Genomic DNA, 14,266 nt, shown 5'->3' on the forward strand with positions numbered 1-14,266 from the left:
ACAAACACGTGAAGTCAGCCAAAATGAACAGACAAAGAAACATGTCCCAAATGAAAGAACGGAACAAAACCCCAGAAAAATAAAATAAAATGCAGACAAGCAATCTATCAGATGCAGAGTTCAAAACACTGATAATAAGGATGTTCAATGAACTTAGAAGAATAGATGAACTCAGGGAGAACTTCAACAAAGAGGTAGAAAACAGTTTTTAAAAAGTCCAATCAGAAATGAAGAATGATAACTGAAATAAAGAATACGTTAGAGGGAATCAACAGCAGATTAGATGAAGACAAGGTAGCAGAAAATACCCAACTTGGAACAGCAAAAAGAAAGAGGGTTTAAATAAATAAGGGTAGCATAATGGACCTCTGGACCAACATCAAGTACACCAACATTTGCATTATAGGAGTACCAGCAGAAGAGAGTGAGCATGGCATTGAGAACCTAGTTGAGGAAATAATGACGGAAAACTTCCCTAACGTGGTGAAAGAAATAGACATAGCTCCAGGAAGTGCAGAGAGTATAAAACGAGATACACCCAAAGATGCCCGCACCAAGACACACCATAAGTACAATGCCAAGCTTCAAGACAAAAGAGAGAATCTTAAAAGCACCAAGAGAAAAGCAGCAGTTAGTTCCCTACAAGGAAGCACCCATAACACTGTCAGCTGATTTCTCAATAGAAACTTTGCAGGCCAGAATGACTGGCATTAAATATTCAAAGTGATGAAAAACAAGGAACTACACTCAAGACTTCTCTTGACAGCAAGGCTGTCATTTAGATCGAAGAACAGATAAAGAGCTCCCCAGACAAGTAAAAGGTAAAGTAGTTCACCACCACTAAACCAGTATTACAGGAAAGGTTAACAGAACTTCTAAAAGAAGAAAGGAAAAAAATCAAAACTATCGGGAGTGACGTCAGCAACATGGCAACATGAGAGGACCTCTAGGTCTCTCCCCTGGAAGATACAAATTGGACAGCTATAACGCAACAAAGGATCCTTTTCCGTACACAAACATGTCTGAGAGATCCACGCATTGACGCCTCTAAAGGTGGGTTCATTGGTTACCAGAGTGAACACGGAAGATGGAATGGGGAAAAAAGGTCAGAAACAGAAACTGCAAACACAGACTGGTGCCTGCTCCCACCCCAGCGAATGCTATAGCAGTGAAGGGTGGGGGTGCAGCCTCACCTGAGCAGACCAGATCAGAGGGGCAGAGGCGACATCAGACCTGGGTGACGGGCACACACTGAGGATGAGCCCAGCGCCGGGAGCAGGGGAGCTGTGCAAAAGGTGACAACATTCCTCAAGCCTCCATCACAAGGACCAGACAAAGGAACCCACCATACCCAACCTCTCCTGGCCCACCAAGCTGTAAAATCCTCACTTGACAGATCACAAAAGGCCAGAAAATACTTTCCAGCATAACTGGTCAGTACTCATTGCTGCTAAAAGCACTGGAGAGATCAGAGCTGCAGATTCTGGAACCTGCCTCCTCCAGCCCTCCCCTCCCCTCCCCTCCCCTCCCCACTGTGGTGGCACAGCTGGTAGCCTTTGGCTGCGGGAAGGCTGCATCAGGAAGGCTACGCTCAGGCCACAAGACCCATCTAGGTCCCAACATGGGGATGGTGTCCTGAGATAGAAGCAACTGAGATGTAACGGGAATCCCCACCTGTTCAGGGAATACAGGGAGTTTTCCATGACCCAGGCAACACTACCTGACAGAGATCCCAGAAGGCCCAGAAGTACAGATGAGAGAAAATAAAAACTTGTGCTTCAGCACCACCTACTGGAAAACAAAAAGACCTCGCCTACAAATCTGCTGAACAGTGAAGTCAAATTAAAAAAAAAGAAAGATGTCCTTCTCACAAATGCCCAGGCAGAGAAATAATCAACAAGCCCAATGAATAACCAAGGTAACAAGGGAGTTCAGAAAGAAAATGAAAAATCTCCAAAAAATAAACTTAAAGACATGGAAGACTGATTTAAATGACAGAGAATGTAAGACTGCGGTTCTGAAGAAACTCCACAATACTAGAACTCAGAAAAATAATTCAACAAACTCAGAAATTGAATCAATAAACAAAAGGACTACTTCACTAAAGAGACTGAAATTATAAAAAAAGAAGCAAACAAATTCTGGAGCTGAAGAACTCAATAAATGAGATGAAGAATGAACTAGGAAGCTAGGAAGTACAACAGACCACTTAGAGGAAATTAGTAACATAGAAGACAGAAATCTAGAAATGACTCAGGTGGAAGAAGAAAATCGAGAGTAAAAAAAAAAAGAAAACTCAAGACTACGAGAACCACCTGACTCCATCAGAAAGAGGGATATAAAATAATGGGTACACCAGAATGAAGAGTCACAGAAGGAGACAACCTATTCAAACAGATAACCAATAAGAGCCCCCCCCAAATCTACGGAGAGCACTGGGTCCTCGAATCCAAGATACTAACAGAACACCTAATTATCACAACCGAAAAAGTACACTACACTAAAACTATCAAAAAGTTAATGACAAAGAAAAAATTCTTAAGGCAGCCAGAGAAAAAAAGACAATAACCTATAAAGGAAATCCCAGCAGATAATAATCAGATTTTTCAGCAGAAACCGACATACTATGAGAGGATGGAATCAAACATTCAAATTATGAGAAGGAGAAATCACCAGCCAAGAATAATATACCCAGCAAAGTTATCCTTTAGATAAGAAGGAGAATTTAGAGATTTTCCCAGACATATACAAGTTAAGGGAATTTACCACAAGACCTGCATTGGAGGAACTACTGAAGTTTGTTCTACCTGAAACAAAAAGACAAAGGATACCAAACTATGAGTAACATGACTAACAGACAGACAGAAGCAGGAAACTGCAGCCCTTGTTCAGCACAGAATATTAAACACTTAAATATTATATAATGGCTTAAGGAGGTAAACACATTTAAAAAAGAAGACAATAGCTATAGTAATGTGGCAATAAACTCAGAGCATAAGACAACAAAAATATAAAAGGGGAGGGGATAAAGGACTGATCTTGCACAGGTGGATGGAGATAAAATGCATTCAGAAGGAAAAGAGCTGCCCTGGCCGGTGTGGCTGGGTTGGAGAGGCATCCCATAACCAAAAGGTTGTGGGTTTCATCTCTGGTCCAGGAACATACGGTCCCCAGCCCAGGTGTGTACGAGAGGCAACCAATCAATGTTTCTCTCTCTTTCTTTCTCTCAAAAAGCAATGAAAATATGTCCTTGGTTGAGGATAAAAAAATTTTTAAAGAAGAAAAAAAGAAGAGTTACTGTATATATGAAACTTTATTTTGCATAAACCTAATGGTAACCACATAAAAAATCTAGAACTAGTATCCACAAAAATCTAGTATCAACAAGAAAAGAAATTGTAAGTGCTGGAGACGATATGGTGAAAAAGGAACCCTCACACACTGCTGGTGGAAATATAAGCTAGTGGAAATATAACTTCAATACGTTTATTGAAGTTGGGGGGGAGGTGAAAGAGGGTAATGAAGGTCAAAAATGGTGATGAAAAAAACCACACTGGAGGTGGTGAGCACGTAATGCAATATACAGATGATGCATTATAGAACTGTACACTTGAACTCATATCTTGTTAATATCCTAATAAATTTAATAAATAAGGAACTAGACCACTTTCTTACACCATATACAAAATATACTCAAAATGGATTATAGACCTAAATGTAAGACCCAAAACCATAAAAGTAGAAGAAAACACAGGCAGTAAACTCTTTGACATCATTCTTTGCAATATTTTTTTGGATCTCTCCTCCAGCAAAGGAAACAAAAGAAAGAATAAACAAATGAGACAACATCAAACTAAAAAGTTTTTGCAGAGAGAAGAAAACCATCAACAACAAAAAAAGGCAGTTTACTGAATGGGAGAAGATACTCAACGATGATACATCCAATAAGAAGTTAATATCCAAGATACATAGAAGACACACAATTTAACACCAACCCCCCCCCAATTTGATTAAAATAATAGGCAGAGGAATGAAATAGACATTTCTCCAAAGATGACATGCAGATGGCCAATAGACATAAAAAAATGCTCAACATAACCAATCATCAGGAAAGGGCAAATTAAAACCACAGTGAGATATCTCACACCTGTCAGAATGGCCATCATCAATAAACCAACAAACAACAAGTGCTGGCAAGGATGTGGAGAAAGGGGAATCCTTTTCTACTCTTGGTGGGAATGCAGATTGGTGCAGCCACTGTGGAAAGCAGTATGGAGATTCCTCAAAAAAATTAAAAATGGAATTGTCTTATGATCTGCGATTCCACTTCCAGGAATTTATCCCAAGAAACTGGAAAGACTGATTCGAAAGAACATAAGCACCCCTGTGTTCACTGCAGGGCTCTGTATAACTGCCAAGATTCGGAAGCAGCCCAAGTATCCATCAGTTGATGAGGGGATAAAATGACTATGGGATATTTACATAATGGAATACTATACAGCTGTAAAGAAGAAGAAAATTTTACCCTTTGTGACAGCCTGGATGGACCTGGAGAACATTATGATAAGTGAAATAAGCCAGTCAGAGAAAGACAAATACTGTATGATTTCACTACTAGGTGGAATCTAATGAACAAACTAAGCTAACAAGGAAAATAGACAGACTCATAGACAGAGAACAGGATGACAGCTGGGGGGAAGGGAGGAAGGGAGGTGATGGGGTGGAGGGACTGAGCAAAAAGGAAAAAAGACTCATGGACATGGACAACAGTGTGGTGATTGCGGGGGAGAAGGGCGTGTAAGGGGACTAAAGGGCAATGGAAAAAATACAATTAAAAAAATAGTCACAAGGATGTGAAGTACAGCACAGGAAATATAGTCCATAATGATGTAATAACTATCAGGGTGGTAACTTCCCAAGTCATATAGATGTCTAACCACTATGTTGTACACCTGACACTAACCTAATATTATATGTAAACTATAATTGAAAAATAAACATTTTTTTAAAAAAATGAGGCCCTGGCTGGCGTAGCTCAGTGGATTGAGCACAGGCCTGCGAACCAGAGAATCGCAGTTCGATTCCCAGTCAGGGCACATGCCTGGGTTGCAGGCCAGTTCCCTGCAGGCCAACTCCCAGCAGGGAACACATGAAGGGCAACCATACATTGATGTTTCTCTCCCTCTCTCCTTCCCCTCTAAAGACAAATAAATAAATAAAATCTTTAAAAAATAAAAAATAAGTAAAATAAAAAATAAAAAATGAAAAAAAGCTGATTTTTATCATTGAAAATTCAAAAACACAAGTCATCATGGCCTTATACTACTGCTACCTGTAAAACCATTAAACCTCTAAAACGCAGCTGGTTTCCCCACATCATGTTTGGGTGTGTGCACATGTGTACATACACATACACATACGCACCAATGGAGAGGGAAATAAAAAAGGAAAATACATTTGTTAGCAACTCTAAATAGCTATGTTAAAGCAATGTATTAGTATTGCTAGTTATTCATAACTAACCAAGAAAACAAACATCATTAAGGACAAAGACCAAAAACTAACCAAATTAGGCGTAATTTTTAAAATCAGTTACAGTGATAATAGCAAGACTTTTAACCACAATAATAACCTTATTTTCTATTCTTTATGATTACTAATATGACTAACAAAATCAAGGCTGGAACGAGTTCTGCCACACTTTAGATGGTTTCTAGGCCTCTGGCCTGAACCTCCAAATCTATCTCACGTATACATACAATGGATTTATTACCAGCCTTAAAAAAGAAGTAAATTCTGACACATGCCACACAACACAGATGAACCTCAAGAACATTAAGTGCTAAATAAGCCAGTCACCTAGACAGAGCAGTCACATATACAAGAGGAGAAAACAGAGTGGTTTCCAGGGGCTGCTGGGTGGAGGGGACACAGAAGTCCTTTATTGGGGATGGGGTCTGGGTTTTGTAAGATGCTCTGGAGACTGGTGGCAAACTCTGCTCATATACTTAACACTAGTGAGAGTAGTGTTAAGATGGCAAATTGTATATTATGTGCTTTTTACCACAATTTTGAAAAGGTAACTTGAAAGTTGCCTGGGCCCCCTCATTCTGGACTCTTGCTCTAGGAATCCGAACTGAGGATGTGAGGGGAAGATTATTAATCAGATTCATGACACAATAAAGGAAGCCTAACAATGTTCCATGTTTTGCTGTCTGTTATATTCCAATTTACATAGTAGAACTTCTGTGAGAAAGTCTTGTGCTTTATGTTTAGAAAGGTACCATCATGAAGATTACACTCCTGGGAGGAAAAGAACATCCAGGATTAGAATCTCCATTTGAAATGCACTCTATTGAGAACCAACTCCAAGGGTCCAGAGAAATGATTCTCAATACAGCGCATTTCAAAACCACTGTGGAGCTTTGGAAAAAGGTATTTCCGGTTCTGGTACTCTAGACCCGATGACCTCCACTTTAAATTTTAAAACAAACTGTTTTACCAGGGATTTAAAAAAGCCATTTCATAATGATAAAAGGGTTGATTCATCAAAAAAACACAGGAATGGAGCAAGGGTGCAGTTATTCAAAAACAAAACAACAACAAAAGAAGCTGCATGGCATTTCAAATGTGAATGTCTGGTCAAGAACAACAGTTTTTTGACATGTTATAATTAAAAAACAAATTCAAAACTTAGGTAAATCATACTACTATTATGGGGGAAAAATTAAAAAATCCTTTCTCTGCATGAGAACTTAACCTCTGGTTAACTTTCTGGTTCTTATCTTCTAGAAATCAGAAAACAGAAGCATGTCAACTATGTACCTAGGCAACACATCTTTTTCTAAATGTATTTTTTTAATGTAATACGTTTATTGAAGTTAGAGAAAGTGGAAGGGAGAGAGAGACAGAGAAACACTGATGTGAGAAAGAAACATCGATGGTTGTCTCCCACACACACCCCAATCAGGGATCGAACCCACAAGCTAGGAATGTGCCCTGACTGGGAATCAAACCGCCAACCTTTTGGTATATTGGATGATGCTCCAACCAACTGAGCCACACTGGCCAGGGCGAGGCAACACTTCTTATGGAAAAAAATGTGGTAAGCTACGTCTGAATTGGGAAGAACTATAAAGGAATTATTATACCTGATGGAGACACATAGCTTTAGGTTTCCCTGAGTGGGCATGGCACGTCCCTAGTGGGAGGCCCTGAAGATAGTCCATGGAGCTGTAACAAGAGATAACTCATTTCTAAGGGGCATGAGTCTTCTAAGCCAGGGAGGCTCCTGAGAATCTTGATACCTCATAACTGAGCTACCACTTTTGGCTAGTCAACGAGGATAGTTCCTAGACAGCCATGGGGGCTGCTACAAGAACTCCTATAGAAAGAAACACCTGTTGCTGGTCTGCTGGTAAGTTAGGGTTCCTGTGCTACAGGGGAAGTAGAACAGCGCCCAGTGTGGCCTAAGACAGTCTCATGAGTCTGACTGTTCAGCTGAAACGAGAAAGACCCTTTGATGGGTACTGCAACTAATTTTTATGCTGTGGTTTAGACATTAGTGCCTCCATGCCATGCTCAAGATCTCTAGGTTGACTTCTTACTCCAAACATTTTCCCGTGATCGTTTTGCTAATGGGGGTAGGGAAAGGAGAAATCCACTCTAACCTCCCAATGATCTCGTGTATCCAGAATAGTACAGTATTCTTTCTGTGGTGGTAGTTTTGCCTGCATCAATATGAGCCATAATTCCAATATTACGGATTCTGTTCAAAACAGAGAAAAAAGACATGCATCATAAGGTGGACGTGACTAAAATTGTAAAACCCAAATATCTATGCTGTGCAAATTTTGAAGTTGGTTAGTACTTCAATAATTTATACAATGATGTAAAAACTAGAAAAGTGGAAAACATATCACTATGATGGTACTCCAACAAAATAAGTACCAAAAGAGCTAACTACAATCTTGTGAGTAATCTTACATTTATTTCTATGAAAAGTGTGCTGTTGCTGCACTAAAATTTTTATCATTCAATTATGAAAAGAAAATAGCTTTTAAGATACATTCCAATATGCATTTATAGTAAGGCAAGGCAAAAAGTCACTGAAATTAGGGCATTCGCTAACAACGCTGAATAAAGCCCATGCGGGAAAACTGCACCTCTTTGTGGCAGCCAACGGAGAAGACAATGTCCATGAAAAGGTAATACTTACTTAGCTACAGGAGGACTGATGACGGAATGGAGAGATTTGATATCATTTCCTATTAAACCTAACAGAAAAGGGGTTAAAAATAAACTGTTTAAGAAATATTCCTTTAACATAAGATGAAATAAAAATAATTTTAAGCAAATACTGTAATTCTAAATAAAATAAATCCAAGCTAAGTAAGTCTCATTCACCTAAAATTTATTTTCCTGTAATCTCTAAAAAATGGCTATGGATGACAATAAAACAAGGTAAAGTTTTTAAACATCAATTTCTAGATCACATCCTTAGAAAAATACAGATTTACCCCAATCTCTACTACCTTCCACAATTTCACAATAGAACTGTAGAATTAGAACTAATGTTCATATAAATAATCTTAAGACAGTATATCTTGAGCCAAAGGAAATACAAAATGCACAGTCCTATGAACCCGCATCATCAAGGCTTTAAGAGCTAAGAGGGATCCTCCTATAGGCTGACAATGGATGTTCGTGCCGTCTGGAGCCCACCCTTCCACAGCACTGCCAGGGACACGACATCTTCAAGGTCACGCTGAAAGACACTAGTGAACAGAAGCTACAATAATCTAATACTTCTAAAAGGCCAAGTAGTATTTCTGGAATGAAAAAAAGTCCATAGTATCTTACTCCATGCTTACCACATATTTTATTAAAAATATTAAAGCAACAAGGCCATTGTATTTATAATGTTATCTATAACTTCCTGCTATTTAAACAGGTTCTCCCAAATCTCTATAATAAATCAAGAGTTCTACTACATTTTGGAAACCTCATGGAGGTTTGAAGATGAAAAATAATCTGTACTGCTACAGATAAATTTTCATGAGCAAAATACAGAAACCTAGATACACACCAATAATGCAGGCCAGGCCATTAAATTCACATTCCTTTACAAGTCACAAAGACTATCGGTGTTTTTACACTGTTTTTCTCACATGGCAAAGATAGTAATGAGAACAGCAAAAGAATGAAACTAGTTCCATCAAAGCCCTGGCTGCTGTAGCTCAGTGGATTGAGCACAGGCTTGCAAACCAGAGGATCTCGGTTCGATTCCCAGTCAGGGCACATGCCTGAGTTGCAGGCTAGTTCTCTGCAGGCCAACTGCCAGCAGGGGATGCCATACATTGATGTTTCTCTCCCTCTCTCCTTACCCTCTAAAGATAAATAAATAAATAAAATCTTTTAAAAAAAAAAGAAAGAAACTAGTTCCATCGAGTCTCCCACATGCTTGCTGACTTCAAACATAGCAAGAATGGTCAGAATTGGCAGGTTCTCTTGCTTCCAGCTTTTAATAGCTATAGTATCTAACCTAAACTATCCCAGATAACTATTTAGCCAAACTATGCTTTCAAGAGCCTTCAACATAAATTATTCTGGTAAACCCCTATTGATGAAAATACTTTTGTATAAAAACCAGAAATAGACTAGAAAATCAATGTATAGCCAGAGCAATCTGCAAGCAGACTCACCAGCTAAACTTTTGAGCCAGCTACTAAAGCCAGCTCAGCCCTTTCCTTCATTCAGCTCCTCAAGATGGCCACAGAGGAGGAGCCTAATAAGTCTGCTGGCACTGCCTCCTGCCATCTATCAGAATACACCCAGTTCGTAATAACATCAAGGAAATAGCCAAGAAGTAAAAGGAGCCACTATTTCCAAAATGGTTGGAGCCCCCTAACACGAGAGATGCTTACAAATGAGAGAGATTTGGATGGAGGAGAGAAAGAAGGAGGACAAGGAAGAGAGGGAGAGAGGGAGAGAGGGTGAGGCAGAGGGGAGGAGGGGACCAAGAGGAGGAGGGGGAAAGGAGGAGGAGAAAAGAGGGAAAGGAGAGGAAGGGAGAGGGGAGGGGAGGAGAGGCAGAGAGAAGAAAGCAAGTGCAGTTTAATTAAATCGAGGGGAATCTAGCAGTATTACCTGGCAGGGAACTGTAACTTCTTCCAAGAGGCACATGTGTCTTTATTCTTTTTAAACTTGATGTAATTCTAGAGCAATATATATTCTAGTGAGGAGAAAAAGAAACAACATTAATTTTGTTAGTATGACTTATTATAGTAATTTTAACATTATAACTGGTTTTTCAGAGGACAAAATACTTTGAATGTATTTAAAGCAGTGCCAATCTATTAACTCCAATTCTTTTTAAAAGTGACGATCTGAGTTCATCATCACCAAGCCCTTATTATATGAAATGCTAAAGGGACTTATATAAGAAAAAGAAGATGAAAAATATTAACAGTTAAAGGACAGCAAACTTACAGTTATTAACAACCACACCTAAAACAAAAGCAAACCAAGAGGACAGCTAGATCAGGAGTGGAACCATAGAAATGAAGAACGCATGGAGGGTTAGCAACAGGGGAGTGGGAGGAGGAGAAGGGGGGAGAAGGCACAGAAAATAGCATAGATGGTAGGTAGAAAATAGATAGGGGGAGGGCGAGAATAGTGGGGGAAATATAGAATCTAAAGAACTTGAGACACGTGGTTATAAACAAAGGGGGGGAGAACGGTGGGGGAGGGAGTGTGCGGGTGGAGGGGAATGAAGGGGGGGAATAGAACAACTGTAATGGTATAATCAATAAAATATATTAAAAAAATAAATAAATAAAAGTGACGATCTGAATTACACCACAGGAAAGAAAAAGAATAAAATTAATACTAGTTTGCTATTTTGAGCCGACTTTACATGCTGGTTCTCCTAGACCTGTAGCATTAGTTAGTATCATGGGAACTTATTAGAGAGCCATGTTCTCAGGACCTACTCCGAACAAGAGTGTGTCCAGAAACTCTGAGGTTGGGGCAAAACAATGTATCTTAACAAGCTCTCCAGGTGACTCTGATAGCTATAGTTTGGGAACCAAGATTCTGAACTTTCCAGAGACTCATAAAGGTTAAAAAAGTCTCTCACCTTGGATACTGCTTGGTTCTCCTCTACAGCTACTGAGAACTGGTGGGGGTCATGAATTCTAAAACCATCAGCTGTTTCAGGATTTACAACAAAAGCTACACATTAGAAACACCTCCAAGGCTTTTAAAAAACATGTGGGGTGTGGGGAGAAGAAACCAGCCTTTAAAAATGCTGCCCAGGTATCTTCTAATATTCCCACATAGAGGATGAATATTCTCCAACCCAATTTATCCCTAGATCACTAGATATACTTCTGTAAAAAAAAAAAAACCATTTTATTTATTTATCTTTAGAGACAGGAAGGGAAGGAGAAAGAGAGGGAGAGAAACACTGATGTGTGAGAGATGCACAGATATATTGCCTCTTCCACGGCCCCACCTGGGAACCTGGCCCACAACCAGGCACATGCCCTGACTGGGAATTGAACCTGCGACCTTTAAGTTCACAGGCTGGCACTCAGTCCAGTGAGGCACACCAGCCAGGGTACTAGGTACACATTTAATGGCTGACAATATATTTGGAATTGTTACAGTTAGTATATGTAATGATATGGGGTTGCCACAAATTACCTTTTATATAATCTCAGAATGCATGCGTGTGACTTCTATATTATTTTTACATTAGTTACCAAGTTTCTAGAAATGAAACACTATTATCCTAAGAAAATATGTTAAGAATAAAGAAGAGACTCAAAGCTATTAAAATTTCCACCAAGGTAAGACAGGGAGTAAGGTCTTAAAGTGACAGCAATGAAAACACTGAAGAAAAACCATAACTCCTTGGGCCACTAACAACTTCCAAATGGAACACAGAAATTGTTATTTTTCAAAATGCTTGCAGCACAGGTGATTTTAAAGCAGCAAAATAAATTTACAAACTAATGATAAGGCATACCTCTTGGTTACAGGTTCTCCCTTACCTGTCAAGAACTGCTAAAGATAAAGACAGATTAATATATACACACGTGTATACACATATTTGTGTATATACATACACATATGCACACACATATATGTATATACACATACATAGTAGGCCTTTTGGGAAGTAAAGTAACTAATGTTGTTGAAGTACATTTAATTTTACAAAAACACTTACATTAATGTGCAAGCAAGTAATTTTCTTATGACCCACTGCAAATGTCCTCAAATTAGACAACATCTTGGCCTTCTAAACTGTTACTCTCTGAAAAAGAAAAATACAAAACTATAAAACTAAGTTTATATATTACATATCAGTAACACATGTAAGTAAAGCATATGTAATATATATGGTGAAAATGTATTACTTTTAAAAAGTAAAAACAATATTTTTGCTGTCAAAAACAATGCATTGTTCAGAACATAGAAATTCTATCCCATACATTGATATTTCTCTCCTTCTCTCCTTCCTTTCCCCTCTAAAGATAAATAAAATATTTTTTAAAAGATGTTCTACAATTTTTGGAAAAAGTTATTAAAATAATCTTTCCTTTTCTAACCACATATCCATGTGTGTATGAAGCTGAATTTTCTTCTTACACTTCAACCAAAAACTAAAAAAAAGATACATAGTAACATATTCAGTACAGAAGCAGGTATGAGACATCAGCTGTTTTCTACTAAGCCAGATATTGAGGAGACTTATCGTACAAAGCTGTAATACAATGTAAAACGCTCTTCAAACTATTTTTGTTTTGAAAAATGGAGTTTTCATAAAGCTATATTACTTAACATTAATATTAAATGGATTTATTTACTTTTCAATGAATGACTAAAATATTTTGAAGTTTTAAGTTCTAATACTTGAATATCAATTACAACCCACATTAACAATCCTCTCTGCAGATCTGAATCATTTTTAAGAGTGTGAAGGGATCCCACAAACCAACAATTTTGAAAAACTTATTCCATCACCACGTTTCCCAAAGAGAATGCCAATGATTATTTTGGGTTATATACAAAAAAATTCTTACTAAATAAATATTAGAAAAATGGCCAATAAAACCTGTGATTTTTATAGGCAATGTTGTTTAAGATGAAGTTAAATTAATTTACATAAAATTGTGAATTAATTTATGGGAAACAGTAAGTGAATAACAATAAGTGACATTCAGCTACAACCAGTCTGAAAAAGTGGTACTCAAATCACTCAAGTGGGAAATACTGCTTTAGTATGGATTACACATATCCTTCAAATAAACATCTTGTCACTTCCCTACTTAAGGTTTTTAACATGTCAAATCTGTCCCCAACTACCTTCAGTTTTGTACTCTTCTATTCCCTACTCCATGCTGGGGAGCCCCAGCCAAAATTCCCCAGGAACATCAGGCTCTGACACCATTACGCCGACCGCTGCGTGTTGCCACTGCCTGCAAGCATCCCAGAACTTCCAAATCGCCCTACCTAGTAAATTTCTATTCAATCTCCAAGCCTCAGTTTGGAAGCCTTTCCTAATTTCCTAGAAAGTTTTAACATTACCTTCTCTGTGTTTTAGAACACTTGGATTCATATTTACTCATGACAAAGATGGTATTTACAAGTTATCTCCATTACTGTGAGCTTCCAAAAAGGAGGGATCTCCTAGCAGCAGTGCCCAGCACAGTGCATCACACCTTTTTTTTTTTTTTGACCTATAGTCATTTACAGCCCTGCAGTGATTTTCTTCTTCCCTATATGTCAACGAACTTCAATGAACAGTTTCCTACCGGTGCTATTACTGAGTTATTGTATAAGTTAGAGACTTCCTTAGGCCTTGGAGAATATTTAAGTGTTCACAAAGAGTTGTTTAATACCTGATGGTATAAGATCTTTTGCATCCTTGAAGGTCAGCGGCGCCCAAGGCAGGGCAGTGTCTTAGGCACGCAGGAGTCGCACCGCGCGGTTCGGTACTCACCTGGCACTGAATCGCATCCTGGAGGTCGGCTTTTTCTCTACAGGCTGCGGACATTGACAGGGCCTGGCAGCTCGACAGTCTGCAGAGGCCTCAAGTTGCAATGTCCGCCACCTCAGCGAACGTCCCAGTTCCTCCAGAACCAAACTTACACCCTCGCACTTCTGCCCCCTCTGGACGCCACGCCAAGCCAGAATGCACCACTTCCGGCGGTACATCACTGAAATACCTCCTTCCATCAACTTCCGCTCTTCA

General features: G+C 38.8%; 1 protein-coding gene across 5 annotated transcripts in view; it reads right to left on the reverse strand.

The window, feature by feature from the left end:
* GFM2 (GTP dependent ribosome recycling factor mitochondrial 2) overlaps positions 1-14,214 on the reverse strand; it is a 58,123-nt gene extending 43,909 nt beyond the window's left edge. For 3 of the 5 annotated variants that reach the window (XM_037032214.1, XM_037032215.1, XM_037032211.1), the window contains exons 1-5: positions 14,015-14,214; positions 12,239-12,325; positions 10,150-10,234; positions 8,219-8,276; positions 7,671-7,768 (exon numbers count right to left, since the gene is read on the reverse strand). In XM_037032214.1, coding sequence (XP_036888109.1) covers positions 7,671-7,768; positions 8,219-8,276; positions 10,150-10,234; positions 12,239-12,301 — 304 coding nt within the window. In that variant the 5' untranslated portion in view covers positions 12,302-12,325; positions 14,015-14,214. The other 2 variants (XM_037032212.1, XM_037032213.1) reach the window with 2 other exon arrangements.
* Between the last annotated feature and the right edge of the window lie 52 nt (positions 14,215-14,266).

Source organism: Sturnira hondurensis, unplaced genomic scaffold, assembly GCF_014824575.4.
Source record: "Sturnira hondurensis isolate 20B ecotype Veracruz unplaced genomic scaffold, ASM1482457v3 Scaffold0021354, whole genome shotgun sequence".
Lineage (NCBI taxonomy): Eukaryota > Metazoa > Chordata > Mammalia > Chiroptera > Phyllostomidae > Sturnira > Sturnira hondurensis.